The 18,321-nt window shown below is 33.3% G+C and overlaps 4 protein-coding genes across 5 annotated transcripts; all 4 read right to left on the bottom strand.

Moving 5' to 3' along the window:
• Positions 1 to 867: 867 nt before the first annotated feature.
• Positions 868 to 5,476, bottom strand: LOC124445215 (CSC1-like protein ERD4). The gene is given in 14 exon segments (XM_046995923.1): positions 868 to 2,004; positions 2,074 to 2,284; positions 2,440 to 2,621; positions 2,741 to 2,807; positions 2,954 to 3,089; positions 3,092 to 3,191; positions 3,261 to 3,347; positions 3,441 to 3,529; positions 3,609 to 3,742; positions 3,813 to 4,018; positions 4,114 to 4,218; positions 4,320 to 4,412; positions 4,485 to 4,538; positions 4,611 to 5,476. Coding segments are annotated over 14 exon segments (2,277 nt in total). The 5' UTR covers positions 5,268 to 5,476; the 3' UTR covers positions 868 to 1,848.
• A 239-nt stretch (positions 5,477 to 5,715) lies between these two features.
• LOC124445214 (rab proteins geranylgeranyltransferase component A 1-like) lies at positions 5,716 to 9,569 on the bottom strand. Its single transcript, XM_046995922.1, is given in 9 exon segments — positions 5,716 to 6,471; positions 6,536 to 6,539; positions 6,768 to 6,867; positions 7,103 to 8,247; positions 8,250 to 8,654; positions 8,736 to 8,839; positions 9,055 to 9,139; positions 9,222 to 9,288; positions 9,490 to 9,569. Coding segments are annotated over 9 exon segments (2,214 nt in total). The 5' UTR covers positions 9,539 to 9,569; the 3' UTR covers positions 5,716 to 6,216.
• A 266-nt stretch (positions 9,570 to 9,835) lies between these two features.
• LOC124445774 (monocarboxylate transporter 12-like) lies at positions 9,836 to 12,540 on the bottom strand. The gene is made up of 4 exons (XM_046996539.1): positions 11,844 to 12,540; positions 10,789 to 11,348; positions 10,350 to 10,725; positions 9,836 to 10,213 (listed from the first exon to the last, which is right to left on the bottom strand). The coding sequence occupies exons 1-4, from the start codon at positions 11,992 to 11,994 to the stop codon at positions 9,984 to 9,986; spliced, it is 1,317 nt and encodes a 438-aa protein (XP_046852495.1). The 5' UTR covers positions 11,995 to 12,540; the 3' UTR covers positions 9,836 to 9,983.
• A 200-nt stretch (positions 12,541 to 12,740) lies between these two features.
• Positions 12,741 to 18,281, bottom strand: LOC124445773 (monocarboxylate transporter 6-like). 2 transcript variants are annotated; one of them, XM_046996537.1, is made up of 5 exons: positions 17,928 to 18,281; positions 17,381 to 17,531; positions 16,624 to 17,183; positions 15,462 to 15,837; positions 12,741 to 13,052 (listed from the first exon to the last, which is right to left on the bottom strand). In XM_046996537.1, the coding sequence occupies exons 2-5, from the start codon at positions 17,529 to 17,531 to the stop codon at positions 12,808 to 12,810; spliced, it is 1,332 nt and encodes a 443-aa protein (XP_046852493.1). In that variant the 5' UTR covers positions 17,928 to 18,281; the 3' UTR covers positions 12,741 to 12,807. The 2 variants fall into 2 exon arrangements, with proteins under 2 accessions (XP_046852493.1, XP_046852494.1); XM_046996538.1 differs by having other exon boundaries at positions 18,237 to 18,255.
• Between the last annotated feature and the right edge of the window lie 40 nt (positions 18,282 to 18,321).

The following is an 18,321-nucleotide window of genomic DNA, read 5'->3' as shown; positions in this document are numbered from 1 at the left end:
TTATTTTATATTGTTTCTTCTGAAATATTCAAGGTGGGTGGGATTCTCTAGTTTTTATTTTATATTGTTTCTTCTGAAATATTCATGGTGGGTGGGATTCTCTAGTTTTTATTTTATATTGTTTCTTCTGAAATATTCATGGTGGCTGGGATTCTCTAGTTTTTATTTTATATTGTTTCTTCTGAAATATTCAAGGTGGGTGGGATTCTCTAGTTTTTATTTTATATTGTTTCTTCTGAAATATTCATGGTGGCTGGGATTCTCTAGTTTTATTTTATATTGTTTCTTCTGAAATATTCAAGGTGGGGGATTCTCTAGTTTTTATTTTATATTGTTTCTTCTGAAATATTCATGGTGGCTGGGATTCTCTAGTTTTTATTTTATATTGTCTCTTCTGAAATATTCATGGTGGCTGGGATTCTCTAGTTTTTATTTTATATTGTCTCTTCTGAAATATTCAAGGTGGGTGGGATTCTCTAGTTTTTATTTTATATTGTTTCTTCTGAAATATTCATGGTGGCTGGGATTCTCTAGTTTTTATTTTATATTGTTTCTTCTGAAATATTCATGGTGGGTGGGATTCTCTAGTTTTTATTTTATATTGTTTCTTCTGAAATATTCATGGTGGGTGGGATTCTCTAGTTTTTATTTTATATTGTTTCTTCTGAAATATTCAAGGTGGCTGGGATTCTCTAGTTTTTATTTTATATTGTTTCTTCTGAAATATTCATGGTGGGTGGGATTCTCTAGTTTTTATTTTATATTGTTTCTTCTGAAATATTCATGGTGGGTGGGATTCTCTAGTTTTTACAAGCTTTACAAAAATAATTACATAAGGCGTTTCAAACGATAAAACATTTGCAGCTATTCAAAGAACCATTTTGAATTTTAATGCAATTTACAAGACCTTACGAATGGCTTTATAGAAAGTTCGGAACAATCTTATATTCTATATAAGAGGATGAAATATAAAGGCTATAAATAATACCCCAACACTACAAATGTCATATCACATTAAACACTGATAAATAAATTGTTTTCAACTCATGCGATGTACACAAATCATTTGGAAATAATGAAATTTACTGTCATTTGATTTCTAAATTTTCATATTCATCAACACATGTTAAAAATTCTATTATACTAACTTCAATCGAGTTACATTTTCCATGAAAAATAACTTTTGATGCAAAATCTTTGTATGAGAAAGCTGTGCAGTGTACTGATTTAAAATCACTCTACGAAAAAGTCGTAAGTGAAAGCTGAGTAAGCGAAATCTTTGGATAAAGTGTATTTAAAATTTCTGTATGGGAAAAGCCGTGTATGAGAAAAACTGTCTATGTGAAAGCTTTGTTGTTGACCTAAAAGCTGTGTTGTTAAAATCTCTGTATGTGAAAGCTTTGTGTTGTTGACGCAAAAGCTGTGTTGTTAAAATCTCTGTATGTGAAAGCTTTGTGTTGTTGATGCAAAAGCTGTGTTGTTAAAATCTCTGTATGTGAAAGCTTTGTGTTGTTGATGCAAAAGCTGTGTTGTTAAAATCTCTGTATGTGAAAGCTTTGTGTTGTTGATGCAAAAGCTGTGTTGTTAAAATCTCTGTATGTGAAAGCTTTGTGTTGTTGACCCAAAAGCTGTGTTGTTAAAATCTCTGTATGTGAAAGCTTTGTGTGTGAAAGCTGTGCGTGCAAAAACTTAAATTTGTATTTATAATCTGGGTGTGTGAAATATATGTGTATATTCCAGGAACTATGAACTAGCTGTTAATTTAATATCAAACAAGACTTCAATGAGGAAATCTCATTAAAGCAGGACAACACATCACACGTTATTTTAACATAGAGAAACTCAGTTTTAAAAGACTTCATTCGACAATAGATTCTGTTTTTCACTATCGGGTGTCGATTCAGATAATTGTAGCCCGTTATTCGTTTTGCTTTCGTCCTCTTCGTGATCATTTACCAAAAGATCAGGAATATGTTGATTTCTTTTGTATTTCTGAAATGTTTCCTGAATAAAACAAAAAAAAATTAGTTGTGAGACACAACTTTACATTCATTATACTCAAGAGATAATTACCAAAATCAATTCGGGGCTAAGATCTCGTACTTTCATTGCAGATGTAAACGTCAAAGTAGCTGATTGTTTCGAAAACGCTTTTGTCACAAAATACCAAAATATTACACAAATCACTAATAGAGGTACTATCAAAAGTGGTATGATTGCTTGCTGCTTTAAACTAAACAGACCAATCATAAAGACTAGAAATACAACAATGGACACCATCATTCTAAAGAGAAAAGAAAATACTTTAAATTATAAACAGACAAAGAATGCAAACATAAGTTTAATTCTGTATTGAGCATGTATTTTTATGATGATATTTAGTGATATTTTTAAGGATGAAAGAACGACTATTTGGTAGAAAAACTTCATATAACTAACCGGTGAAACACAATTGGCCACATTTCACCATCTCCTTCCCATTTAGGAACGTAAACAAACAACAATTGATTCATCCATGTGACATAACCGAAACCAAAATACAACACTGCAAATGGTATAACTAATGGAGCGAGCACTGAGTAAGCAAGAGCAATGGTAAACACGAGCAAGATTTCTGCATACTGTGAAAAAATTACCAAGACATTGTTAGTATAATATGGGCTATCAAACAAATTTCATTTTTTTTCTTGTAACTCAAATAATGGTTAATTTAATAACGATTTCATGTATACTTAATTACCTCAGTAGAATACCACATTTCTGGAGGTTCCCAGGATTCTTTATCTTCAATTGAACTTTTCACAAGACTGTATAAATTATTGCATTGAATGAAAATCTAATTTCATGATAGTCAGAACCGAAATTTCAATAAAAGTTCATGTTTTGTTTTCTATGGTTTTCTCAACAAATAACCTTAAAATGTCAAAATTAGCTGATAAATGAAAAAACTTACAATTTTCTCTTGAAGTTAATGAGAATCAAAGGAACAATTCTCAGCAACTGCATTCCATAAATAGTAGTTGCTCGTAACATAATAAAATTAATAAAGAAATTTGCTGCTGAGGGCATTTCTTTAGCCATCACATTTGAATATCTGATGGATGATCCAAAATCTTAGTAAGCCTGTTTAACATTGAGCTTCCAAGAATGTAGATTACAAATTGATTAAGAACCTGAAAATATGTTGACTTCTATGTTATCGCATTACAGTTTGTTAATTTTTTATCAAATTATTAAGAAAAGCAAGATTGCAAACAAACCTTGAATACAAACAATTTTTTCAAAACATCATTCTGAATTGAACTATAAGTTCGAGTTCCTTTTACATACGATAAAAATGCCTGAATCTACAAAACATTACAAAACAAGAAAATAATTAAAAGAATAAAACAAAAGAGACATAACATTATGATTGACAGAGCTCTTATCTCTCATCATACCATTGGCAAGAGTGCAAAAAATGCTACCACAACAACAGTTGATAAAAAACCAGAGATAAATCCGGTAACAACTGGACCAAGTTTTTCCACTATAAAAAAGTTTTGTACAATGTAATAAAAGGGAAGTCAGGCATTTATGAAAAAAATCGACATATGTAACATTCTCACAATTTTTTAAGAAGGGCACTTCTTTCTCTAAATTTTCAAAAGAAACCATGGCAGATGCTACTCCAACTGGGACTGCCCAGAAAAAAATTAATAAAAACTGAACAGCAGTGTCCATCACGATCGAAATGATACACCTGTGATTAAAGAATATAGTAAAGTGTTACAACTTGAAACTTGTGCAATAAAAAAACTCATTTTACTTACCTTATTCGTCTGTCCCTTTTTAAATTACTCCAAATAATGTCATCATGCCCAGGACAAATTCTAGCAAGCATTTTATCTGGGTAATGATCCCAGGCAAGTCCATCTCCAGCAACTGCTGCATCGAGAATTGACTTATAGGCAACAAAGCAATACGGTAATTTTTCATGTGAAATGCTGCTTTCATTTTTAAATTTCATCTCCAGATTCTGCATGAAAAAAAAATTAAACATAAATAAGATAGCCATGCCAGGAACATCCAAGATATTCTAGCATTGAATTAAAATATGTCAAAATGTGATACCTGGATTTCTTTTTCATAAAATGATATGCTATCAACTAATTTACCAGTCAAGCCAAACATATCCGTTTTGTGTTCTGGCCTTTGGCCTGTCTTCACAAGTTCTGACTAAAATCACACCCAAACATGATTTGGTTCCAAAACATCAGTAGACCAATGAAACAAAAATTGCAATGTTTTAAGGAGATGTTGTTGAGCTCCTGCCCTACCTTATTTGCAGCAAGATTTTTTTGAGCACCTTCATGCAATTCAACCAGTTTAATCCACTCCACATCATCTTCAAGAACATATACATCCAATGTCTAAATTAATAAACATGAAGAATTGTTGTAATCAATATTTTACTATAGCTTTTCAAAAATGACAACACCTACCTGATCGGGAAAACGATCCATGACATAAGTTTTCATTTTCTCTTGATTGCAAAGCTATGTTTTGCGTAAAACGAAATATTTAGTAATGATATATGATAATATTATATGCAGCAAACATGACATTACCTCTTTGGGTATATCCTGCAACATGACCAAATATTTATTGGGGTATTTTTCTCCATCACTTAAGCTCAGCTGTCGAAATCTTTGATAGGCTACACACTCATGATACAGAAAGTAAAATATCAGGATTGTGTACATCCAAACACCAAAGAAATGAGTCCATAGTAGATCAGATTTGGCCTCCACATTTCCCATGGTGAGGCGATCTAAACCAGCTACGGTTGGATCAGTACGTGAAACTCCACCGTATAAATTCGCAGGTATTGTAACGACAAAACCATAAGGTAAAATAATGAGACTGAATATAAAGCACAAACGCAAAACACGCAGGAACATCAATGCATCAAGTCCGAGCAATCTCAGAATTGTCTCATCTTCAAGTTTCAATGACGGTATCACCCAACCAAACAAACTACTTGGCAGCGTTCCGATTGAAGAGTCATAGCCATTTAGAAGCAGTCGAGGGGTAAACACACGAGGAAATTTGTTACGAAGAAGTGAAAATATCAACAACAAAACCAGTAGAATAACTGTATTGGTCACACCTGTAACAATAAGAGCTTTGGCTGTTACCTCTTTGGCTTTGCCATTTAGTGTTGCATTATTGATTGCTTGCGTATTGTTAGCAAACAATTTAGAAGTTAGATCTTTCAATGACATAATTAAATCTTTGATATTTAGTTTTGTAAGTTACGTTCCTTGCGATCTTTTTTGTTTAATTAATGAAAATATCGCCAAGAAACTATCAAGAAAATGATTTCCAGTCATTTCATGCTCATTTGCTTCTATATATTGGCATATTACTCAAGTCCTTATTACATCATAAAATATTCACGAGATACGGTTGACTAATCGACATGTTCCTGAAGTAACTAAGCTGTAAGCAACTTGCTCATGAAGAGGGTCGGGATACTCGGGCACTAGAACTAAAGATGAAACTAACCTACTGAAGAGTTGACGGCTTTCCCATTGAGCTTTCCACGGCTAAAAAATTATTTACTGGACTCCATGACTCCAATAATTTACTGGACTCCAATAATACGTTGCAATAAGGTGTGAATTATACATTTGCATGACTATCAAATGGTGAGAGTAAAACTACATGAGCTGCACTAAGAATCATCATGTTAATTAAATTAATCCAATTAAGTATGAATGTCAAAGTTCAATAATTCTTATAAAGGCCCGTTCACACAATACGATTGTTTCGGTTCCCACTTTTGATTGCTTGTTCAGACGGTCCGATAGTTTCGTTGAGAGCAGCCCTTTGTTCATCCACTAAATTTATTGATATATTTACGTATTTTTAATCTTGTTTTTAAGTCTTTTTCAAATCTATTTTCTCGCACGAAATCAAATTTGGGAAGTATGAAGAGTGAAACATCTGAGAGCAGTCGGCTTCCTCTCTATCTTGTCGGATGAAAATAGAGCAAGTTCTATTTCCATCCTATTTATGAAACTGACGATTTCGACTGTCGGAGGCTCGCTTTATATGTGTTCACACGATCCGTTATTTAGGATGCGATAAAGTAGGATCCTACAAATCAGGTCGTGTTAACGTGCCTTTAATTTATACTTCTATCTAAATCCAATGTTCACGACCGTTCTCTCAAGAATCTTCACAAATTTTCTCTTCAGACGTTCCAAGATCTTTCTCGGACGTATTACACTCATTGTCGATAGACTTTTCACGATCATTTTCAACAGAAATTTGGCAATCTTTTTCACCAGAATTCATATCATCTTTAACTTCGGATTCCTCAAAAGGACTACAACCAATATTATCCCAAATAATATCTTCAGGGTTAGGCACAGCGGGAAGGAAGTCTTCGTCGGGACAAATGGACGAAAATATCTTTTTTGCCTAAATGAAAAAGTTCATTTCGTGTTTAAATTCAAAAAATATGGACATCAACTTATGGAGCGACACAACTAACTAACAGCACAGTTGAATAATAAATAAATATATAAATAGATCAAATTTACTTAAATTTCTGCGTCAATCTTGTCTTCAATGTTATGTATTAAAAAATATCTATTTTTCACACTCGTTAGACTTTTATTTCGTAGCTCATTAAGACCACATCAGTTTCAAATACTGACCTCATTGATAGCATCTTCAAAATCCGGCTGCAATGACGGTAGTGATGTAATTTTCACATTGGAGGAATGGTATCAGTAGAAGAAGAAACACCTGTTTCCATGTTAAAATATAAAGACCAAAGTACAAATGGTTTTTCTTCAACATTGTTAACACCACCTAGAAAAAATGTACAATTCTATAATGAAGCAGAGTCACCGTTCTATATCCTCGTAGATAATGGATATTTGTATTTGTTTGAGATATCAAAGCTTTTTCTTTTTACTTGTTTTTCCTTAAATAACCAACCATTATAAAAAACCCAATAATGAATAAAAACACAACGTTTTTCCCTAAACGTTTAGAACTATTATAAGCCAGCCATTCAATCAAAAACGGAACAAAATAATTTTACCTGCACGAGTTTGAAATAAATCATTAACATAAGGTCGAAGATCTTGTGTAGCATCTAAGACAGTCTCCGTCGTTAAATGAACAACATATAAAGATTGAGGAGATGCCATTGATGACGGTGGTAGTTCAATTAGACGCAACGGATTGGAATCATTCGACATGGTCAATAAACTAATGCTTTCCTGTTCTGCTGGTTTTAAAGATTTATTTGTTATAAGTATAGCCCGTGATATCGTGCTGCTGCTTGAAATGTTAAAACATTCAGGAGCATAAGATCTCTCCATAATTAACCATTTCGTATTGAGACGCTGACCATCATCAGAAATAACTGCAACACATTTCTTCTTGTTCTCATTCAACACCAACGACTTTACGCTCTTACGTAAACAGTAGATTCCCCCAAATACAGCACACATACGGCAGAAGGCCTGAGGAAGTTCTCCAGTACCATATAGGGACCATAAAAATGGACTGTTTCCATAGCGACCTAAAGACTTTAGAAACTTTTGGGTCGCCTTCAAACCACAAAGTGTGAGAGCATTTTCAGCGACCCCAGCAATTGAGTGGAGGACGATATGCTGAAGATTTTCACTGAGTTTACGAGAAATTAAAAATTCTTTAAAAGGTTTGTTCACATATGGTTCATACTGGTCATTGTGATCTTCATAATTCAAACAAAATGTCATGAATCTCATCAATGCGCGCTTTTCAAGGACATTTATTAATTTACTGCTAAAAACATCGGATCTTGAACATGGAACTTCTTCTATGCCTTCATCTGTTTTGGTTAAAATACGACTGATGATTTTAAACTCTGCATAATGAGAAATGTTCGCATTAATCAAAGTTTCGACAAGCAATCCTCTTGCAAAAAGAATCTTAGGAGACAAGTCAAGGTTGAATTTTCGACTTTTTTCTACGAGTTCTGCGTATGTCGAGTTTTCATTTAAATTCTTTTCTTTTCTCATATGTCGTTGACCTACACTACCGATATCATTGGAATGTTCCTTTGAGGATTTTTCTGTTTCCCCAGCACAAAAATCCAACGCGTCTTTTGATGAATCTGAGTCATTATCAATGACTTTTGATGAATCTGAGTCATTGTCAATGACTTTTGATTCACTAACTTGTTTATCTTCATAACCACTAATCACATCAGCACAAGAATTTTCTGAATACTGCTCGACCTTGATTTTTCTTCATTGAACAAGTCATCCTCACATTGTTCATTCTTTGTATCTTCAATACAGTCATCAATATCGTCTTTTTTATTCATCACATCCTCTTGGTTAGTAATGAAAGATTTTTTTTCAACATTGTATTCTTTGGCAGATGAAACGATTGGTGATTCTTCAGGATTGTTAGTAAATCCAACTGCACCATCACACAAGACTTCATTGACTTTACCTGAGGCATTTTCTTCATGTCCAGTGACTTTATTAGAATTATCTTTGACTTCATTTGTATTGTCTGTGACTTTGTTTGTGTTGTCTGCAACTTCGTTCGTTATTTCCTTAGCTTTGCTATCATTTCCAGTGTTTTGGTTAGAACTGCTAAAGAGAAGTTGTTATGTTCACACAGCTAATTGAACATTCAAATATTGGAGAATTCAGGGTAAAAAAAACAAAGAATACCTTAGAAACGATTGGACTTCAACATTATGGATCACTTTGCCATCAGATGGAACATAAATTATTTCTTCAACAGCTTTATCACAAACCTCAACAATCTGTTTTTCCTACAGTTTATTTAGTCCACATTCACTCAAAAACAAAAGACATTACAAAAAAATAATACAAGATATGAAAAAGAAATAATATTTTATAAATCTAAAAAAAACATGATTGCTCAGAAAGAAACACAATTTAACAGTAAAACTTCAGACTCTGTGTCATCATCCACTCATTAATCATATTTGAGAAAAGCACAACCAAATATGAAAAATGGTTTTACCAGTTTCTGATTCCTCACAGTTTCAATCCATTTCTGCAAACTTTCAAAACCCAAACAAGCCCAATATCCAGAATAATAGTCATTTCTAAAAATTCATTTCATTCATCTTCTAAGTTCTATAAGTTATTGTGTAAATCATTTTCTTTTTATCATGATAAATTTCAAACCTGTCTAAATGAAGTACTTTATATCCAATACGAGCAAGTGCAGCTGCAACAATTGATTCTGGCATTCCTAAAGTCAATTAGTCTGTTTAGGCAGTTAAGTCAAATTATATAAATATATTAACTTTAATAACTTAGACGATGAACATGAAATATCATATTAAATTTCAGTTACACAGAATTTCGACCTTATTTTTGGCTTTATTGGTGATCGAAATTAAAAGGTGATGATATTTAAACAATATCTAATTAAGAAGGAGTAAATACGAACCTGTTCCTAAAATTATTGCATCGTAATCGGAAGGTAATTCGTCCGCCATATTGTAATCAAGCGAAATGATTAATGAGGACTACTTCATGTAAGAGACAGTTTGTACTGTTGAACATCTTGTGACAGGGTCAAGACAACTCAAATGAAACTCGGCTTTGAAATTTCTATTTTTTTCACGTGCTTGTGAGTTCAATGATGTGAAGTTGGCTGTGAGCAAATTACTGTGTTGGAATGACACAGAAAGCGTACCTCAACAACAATCTTCCCTACTGCAAGATTCCATTAGCGGTACTCCCTACATTACAGACTGTACCATTCGCAGCGATTAAATTTGTATACCACGGTATAATGTGTATGCACCCAAAAAACTTTCATTTATAAATTCATTTTCCATTAAAACAATGGTATAACCTTTTCTCAAATTAATCGCAATAAAATTTGCGAGTTTAATCCAATTAAAATAGCCCTCATTATTGTTCGATATAATTAAAATTTCATAAAGATGTTTCGTAAAATGTTTCAATTACAGCGGCTCTTTGAACATGTGAGGCAGTTGGCTCGTTATTGTTTTTGACATTATTCGTTTTTATTGTGATTTTTTTAGCCAAACGCGAGTCAGTCGTTTCACGAGTGCAGAGAAAGAGGAGAAAAGCTGCAAATAATGAATTTGCGGATATAATGTAGAATACATATCGAAAATCACCAGTAACGTCAAACAGCCAGCCTAAACAATAAAAAAAAAACAAACAAATATTGAAGTTGAACATATTTCTTACTGGTGATTTTACACATCTACCGTTGTTGACATTAAAAATGACACGTCAATACGTTTTCTGACATCTATACATTAGAATGATTACCTAGAAATGGAGGCCATGGTAGTATAGCAAAAGCCATGACAAAACTGACAAACCCATATGCTTCGTTTACACAGTAGTCAAATGTCATTTCAACAACAAGTACTGGATATAACGCCCACCATGTTCCTTCCACTAGTCCTATTAGCATCATATACGCCATGATGAGTGCAAACGACTGAGCAAAGGAACAAGATATGGTTAATAAACCAAACAAGATACATCCAGTAAGACTTATCCACTTTACTTTTCTGTGTCTTAATGCTTTGTCACTAACAGGACCAGCCAAAAATGTTCCCACCAACGACATCGATCCTTTTCCAATGAGAAACCACTTAGCTTTTGATAGAGAGTATCCCAACGAAATTCCATAGCGCACCTATAGAAGAACGAATTAGGAATAGAATTTAAACGATACTTATACAAAAAACAACAATCATACCATAAATACATGCGGTATCGTCAAAGATGAAACGAATAAAACTATTGCAACCAAACTAAACGTAAATGATTTATCTTGAAGAAACTCCATATAAACGTGCTTTGCCATTTTCTTTTCATCTTGTGACGTCATGGTTGTGACGTTGCGTCCACCAACAATTCCATACAAGAGAAACAATGGGCAGAGTCCCAGCAAGATGAGCAACGTATAATGAAAACCAAAAACATGAAAAATTATTGGAAGAATGCATGACATCACTCCACTTCCAAGAGCACCTGCGCTGTAACGAGTTCCAACAGCAAACCCATATCTTTTATTAAAGTAATCTCGAAGAGTTATTATTGATAAGGTAGATGTAAAACTTGTGGATATGCCAAATGGAAGAGAGAACGTGAAAAATACATAGTTCATATTTGGCGCGAAAAGCGTTAAAACAAAAGACAAGCTATAAAGTACACTAGATATGAAAATACACCAGCGAAATCCATAGCGATGATAAGCTTGAACAACGATAGGTGCTAGGGAGAATACTAGAAATAAGATAATCGAGCCAAGCCAGCCTAAAAAAAAGTAGTTAAGAAGTATTAACACGAGACTTTCACTTTTCTAAACATTACAGATGCCAGTTCATATCGTCTTCAATATTGACAAATCAACTCAGTTACGTAGAGCTTTCCAGAGTTACCTCTGAAACTGATTTTAAAACATTTATCTACCATTTTGACTTCAATGTGTTACCACCTTTCCAGGCAGATCAAGTCCATAGTCCATAAGAGAAAATCTATTCTTAGTTCGTGTTGCTTTCAATATACCATGCATAGTTTTGTAAATGTCTATTAAGGAAACGTTGCGTTTCATCGCAATCAGAAAGTAATATGGCTATTTATTGTAAGGCGAATCTTAGACGATAAACTTATATATATATGCCGATTCTATGTATGTCATAGAAATTATTGCTATGTGGTATTTATAATCATACATAAAGATTTGTATATTTCATGCTTTCATTTGTCGAACACCTATACTATACATAATGTACAAACGTATTATATTACCTCCTTTCGTATTATCCTCTTTGTAAAGATCAACAAACACAGCTACAATAATTCCAACAGAATCGCACAAGCCGATGAAAAAGAAAGAAACAATAGAATTGACTACTAGATAAAACCAAGAGTAACGACTATCTTTATTAAAACTAGACATATCAATTTGCCTGACAGGTTTCTCCTGACTAAACCAGACCTCACAATCAGTGGATTTTTAGTAACATGATGCACAGTAATCGACAAATTCTATTAGGTATACAGTGGCCAAGGTTAAGGTGTGATGGTCTTGTGATAACAATAACAATGAGTGAAAAATACCGATATTTTATAAATTGCCCAATGTTACATAGTTTTCACGACGAAGCCATCTGTTATGGGGACAATTCAGTCGCGTTTATATTAAAAAATCTTATGTTTATAATAAAGAATGTATATTTTCAATGATATCCAAAATAAAAGGAACTGGAGCATTAGGTCAATCAGTTATCTATAAGACTATAACAGGTCAAAGCGTTTTGTCGTAATAATAGTGTTCGCGTATTTGCGTTGCTTTTGTAAACTAACACGAGACCACTGCACGAGACCGCTTACTAAGCGGGTAAATGTGTCAGCCTAGAATATGATGTGTTGAAAATTTGTTGAGCGTTTGCACAGCAAATTTCAATTGCAAACTTGTATAAATCAAACAAGAAACTGTGACTAACTTAAAAAAGGGCATAATAAAAATAATCGGCACAAAAAAAGATTAGTCTAGTCATGAGAAATACCTCAAGTAATAACCTTGACCTTCTGTACAAACGCCAATGAAGAATTTTCGGTAATAAGGTAAATGTCTTTCGCCTCGCTAGCTTGGGTGGGTAATGTAATCTCCGAGTGTCCGTGTAAAGTAAGACATAAAAACGGTTATCACCAACGATAATTTTAATTTTAAAAAAACAATGTACTCCTTTGAGTTAATCTGCTACCAATGTCATACTGTTGTTTCATACATAGGTTTCGCCCCTAATTTTACAGGATTTTCATCTAAAACATCAACGTTTTCACAATCCAAATGCAACATGTTTTGTTTTTCAAGTTGACCTTTTTGACGCAATGATAGTTCATTTTCAACATGTACCTTAGAGCTAGCCACCATTAGTAGAAACGAAAGTAAACAGATCACGCTTGCAGAATAAAATACGTAATTGAAGTTATTTGTTACGTCAAATATCCATCCTAAAAAACAATAAAAACTTTCATTAAGGCAAGTAAAAATTCTTTCCAGGATATTTTGTTAAGTAAATCATAATAAATAATATTTCACAAAGCAATAATGATGCAAATTGCAAAATGAAACTCGTTTCTTTTAAATTGATATAAAACATGGCTAAAACACCTGTGCTGGATGGTGTAATGCCCACAACTTAATCCTGGATCATAAACTTCGATCAAACTTTCCGAGGGTGTCAATAAAAAGATTTAGCAACAAAATTGTTCATTAAAGATTGATTTTGATGTTTTACTAATTAGAATTTGGGAAATATGGATGATTGGTAACTCGCAGTATAACTGTTGTTAAAAACGCTTTTTAAAATTTAGGCAATCTAAGTGTACGACAATTTTCTTTAAAGTAAACATGTTTTGGCATGCGTATGCCATCTTCAGTACAAGGAATGATTATGATATCTATTTACAGTTATATTTATATTATTTAAGTGAGAGTGTATCGAATTACTACATGATGGAATTATTTACAAGTTGAATATCGTGCTGATGTGATGTATTTGTTTATTGATGTTCAGTTTGAGTTTTTTTTATGTAGAGCGCTTCCTTTAGTTTCAAAGAGAAAGAAGAGTTAGCGGTGTCTAGGATGCGAAAAAAAGAATGATCGTATTTGGTTTTACATTGTGGTGAAGTGTGAAGGTGTTTGTAAATGTGTGAGTTTTTGTCAGAATGATTGTATTTGGTTTACATTGTGGTGAAGTGTGAAGGTGTTTGTAAATGTGTGAGTTTTTGTCAGAATGATTGTATTTGGTTTAAATTGTGGTGAAGTGTGGAGGTGTTTGTAAATGTGTGAGTTTTTGTCAGAATGATTGTTTTTGGTTTTACATTCTGGTGAAGTGTGCAGGTGTTTGTAAATGTGGTTTTAGAATGTTTGGTTTTATTGTAGTGAAGTGTGAAGGTGTTTGTAAATGTGTGAGTTTTTGTCAGAATGATTGTATTTGGTTTACATTGTGGTGAAGTGTGGAGGTGTTTGTAAATGTGTGAGTTTTTGTCAGAATGATTGTTTTTGGTTTTACATTCTGGTGAAGTGTGCAGGTGTTTGTAAATGTGTGAGTTTTTGTCAGAATGTTTGTGTTTGGTTTTACATTGTGGTGAAGTGTGGAGGTGTTTGTAAATGTGCTCGTGTGTAAATGTGAACGTACTATTTTACAGACGCTACGTCTACGATATCTTCTGTACATTCAACAAAGAAAAACGATGTCATACTATTTCTTAACTATTTAAATCTACAACACACAAATATTCCCTTCACTATAGAGAAAAAACAAAACAAAAAGTTATCCTTCTTAGACATACTCATCACTAAAAACACAACTTCGGACAAATGCATAACTTCAATCTTCCACAAAAAAACCCACACCGGACTTCTAATGAACTTTCTTAGTTTTACATCAGGCAATTACAAAACGGGACTAATTAAAACTCTCCTTGAACGCATTTACAAAATTAACAATACATCAAACGGCTACTAAAATGACTTAAACGCACTAATTGAAACTTTAAAACGCAATTCGTTCCCTTCCCTTTCATAGATAAAGTTATCAAATCTTTCAACGACAAGAAACAGCCAGACGCACTAACATCAAATGAATCCAATGAAACGAAAACCAACACTCACTAGTTTAAACTTCCTTATATTGACTCCCACTCACACACTACCCAACAAAAACAACGAGACTCAACAAAACGCTTTTGTATTGACCTATACATTGAACTTGTTTACTCCTCCTTTAAAATAAAAAACATTTTTAGTTTAAAGACACAATTCCCTCCTTACTCAAATCATGCGTAGTATACGAATTCTCATGTGCGGGATGTAATTCCCGTTATATTGGTAAGACAACTCACCATATCTTCACACCCATCAAAAAGCACACACATTCTGACAAAAACTCACATATTTACAAACACCTCCACACTTCATCACAATGTAAAACCAAATACAATCATTCTTGTTTTTGCATCCTAGACAGCGCTAACTTTTCTTTCTCTTTAAAACTAAAGGAAGCGCACTACATAAAAAAACTCAAACTGAACCTCAATATTCTTTATACATCACATCAGCACAATATTCAACTTTTAAATAATTCCATCATCTAGCAATTCGATACACTCTCACTTAAATAATATAAATGTAACTGTAAATAGATAAGTAGATATCATAATCATTCCTTGTACTGAAGATGGCATAAGTATGCCGAAACATGTTTACTATAAAAAAAAAGTTATCGTATATATGAAATGCCTAATATATATAGTGCTTTTTAAAAACATATTCCAATAAATCTTTCAACTTAATACGGCATGACTAGTTGACATGTTGATTTTTCAATTTTGTTATTTCTAGTGTACATATCATACCTAAAAAAGGAGTTCCGGCAAGTGTAAATACTGCACCAGCAAGGCATAGGAATGAGAATGCTTCATTATAATGATAACCTCCGGTAATTTCAACAACAAAAAGACTCAATGAGACCCAGCAGATTCCCTCGACAATACCAATTAATACCATATAGCCAATCAACAAGTAAAAAGAACGAATAAAAGAGCAAGCAAAGTTCAACAGACCAAAGGATGTTACAACAACTTCCATGATAAGCTTGACTTTACCATGTTTCAAAGCAATGTCACCAACACGTCCAGATATAAATCGCGCTATCACAGTTGATATTCCTCTAACTATTAGCAGCCATTTTGCTTTCGATAATGAATAACCTAACGTTACACCGTAACGAACCTATATTGAAAGGAGAATGTAATATGTAAAGTTAATATGCAGTTACTCTTCTTTTTCAGGCTAGTGAAACAGCTCATGATTTTTAATTCATCTCAATTTAATCTCACTTTAGTTAACATAAATGTTCGCTTAACAAGAGTAAACTATAGCCATGCATGACAAATCAACACAACTTTTTTTCTTTCTTTCTAGACGTTAAAAAATACAAAGATTTTGGAATTTTCCTTTAAATCTTCTTTAATTTATGCTGAAGTCTTTTCCTAAGCATATGTTTCGCTAGCGATATAAAAATGAGCGAGGAAACAAAGCAATATTTATAGCATATTTTCCAGAGGTTGGGGAAAATAAAATAAAAGGAATTTTCTTTTCAACTTTACGCTAATGTCAAATTGCTGTGCTTGTGAACATGCTTATGTCGATGACATAATCATTGCATTCTCACACATATCATTGCATTCTTTTATCCTTACTTGGCTTATCATTATGTGGCTAGTGAAAAAGCAGCTTTTATGTTACGTTCTTGCGTATTTTTGTCACATGCTTTGTTGACTGTCTTTCTTTGTTTTCATTTGTCCTGATGCCCGATTTACACGTGTGACGCAAGCTTAAGTCTTGTCAAGTATAATAAAATGCTGTGTTGTGTAAATTTTAGGGAATTACCATCATTCAATTTTTTAGAATCGATTGTATTGACAGTGAACACAAAAAATTTACATTGCCAAACCAAATTTTCAGGCTGACTACTTCACCACTGCATTTGAAAAAAACATTAAGTTTTATACTTACCATGTAAATCAGTGGAACAAAACAAATTAGAAAGTAAATCGCTACTGCCATCAAATTCAATGCAAAAGACTTGTCTTGGAGAAACTCTCTCCAAAGACTGAAAACTGATGCCCTGATGTTTTTGTCAGAAGAAGATCTTGTTTGATGACGAGCAACCATACCAAAAACAATTGGAACGGGAGAAAAGATTAATAGAGAGAGAAATGTCATCTTATATCCAAGATCTGAAAGAATTATTGGCAAAATAAATGACAACACAATTGTACCAACAGCATTGGCAGTGTACCGCAGACCAACAGCCAGACCAAAGTGTTTGTTGAAATATTCTCGCTGAGTGACAACAGATAAAGTTGACACAAAACTTATAGACAAACCAAAAGGAACAGAAAAACCAAAAAGGACAAGATAAAAATTGTTTAGGAATGGCGTAATAGACATAGAGAAACAAAACAACAAGCTTGCAATGAACATGCACCAACGAAATGAAATGCGTTCGTGGACATAAACTACCAAAGGAGATAATCCCATAGCTAGAAAATAAATCATTGATCCAATCCATCCTAAAAATAATAGAAAAAATTTAATTTGTTGACAGATTATCAACTGCACCCCCACCCACACACACACACACAAACATAACCTAAACACTTCTCCCAAAACCTATTCACAAATAACTATGAGTTATTCTTAATTGTCTACTAAAGGTCCCAATCAACAGTGAATTACAAAGTAAAGTTACAATACTATTTGTTTAAACCTCCTTTGGCATTTGTTTCATTCAAACGTTCAATAAATACAGCAACCAAAATCCCAATTGAATCTGTAAGACCAATAAAGAAAAATGAAGCAACAAGAGTTATTGCCAGATAAAACCATGAATAAGGTCCATCTTTGCGAATTGCAGTCATCTAAAAATAAATACATATCTACAGATTTCTTGAAGGTTCACTGTCTCTAAGCACTTTCTTGTGTGTCCCTCGCAGTCATTTGATCAAAAAACAACTTGTTGATCTTCACATATTTGCAATGAATTTAGATTCGTTCATTGATAGCAACCGATAGGAGCTAATGTCTATATCTTCCAAGTTTACAGTTGAGTAAAGCAGGTCATGCCGTTTAAAAGAAATCAAGATTTTGCAGTTTGCACGGTTTTGTTCGTTGGTATTGCTATAATATTGTTGGTAATTTATAATATTGATTTCAGTGGCAAAAAAATCTCCCGCAGTCGAGGTGTGCAATCGACTGAGACACTATAATAATGGAAAAGTGCATTAAAACGTGAAATTCAATAAACTTAAAATAACCTGCAAAATTGACCAAATACTGGACAGATCCTGAGTTACTGCACCAACTCGTCAAATCAATTTAAAAACTCAATTTATTTGTTGTATCATTTCAGTATTTCACCAATCTTGAAATGAAATTCAGGCTTTACAGCCCATTACAGCCTTTTAGGCAACTTCAGGGAAATGTGTTATTTACTGAATGAATCACACAGCCTTGTCGTAAACTATTATTACTGTGTCGTTATGAAATATTACAATCAATTTTCAATAATTTATCTCCACTTCAACCTACGGCATTCCAAACAAAAGACAGATAATGCAGCTTACGTGTGTGACTCAATGATCCACATCACGCCATTTTCGCCAATGTCTGTGACGTCCGCTTGATGACGTCAGGCACGAAATAAATATG

Source organism: Xenia sp. Carnegie-2017, unplaced genomic scaffold, assembly GCF_021976095.1.
Source record: "Xenia sp. Carnegie-2017 unplaced genomic scaffold, XeniaSp_v1 HiC_scaffold_22, whole genome shotgun sequence".
NCBI classification, from domain to species: Eukaryota; Metazoa; Cnidaria; class Anthozoa; order Malacalcyonacea; family Xeniidae; genus Xenia; species Xenia sp. Carnegie-2017.
The sequence above is the reverse complement of the archived record's forward strand: the minus strand, read 5'-3'. Positions and strand labels throughout refer to the sequence as shown.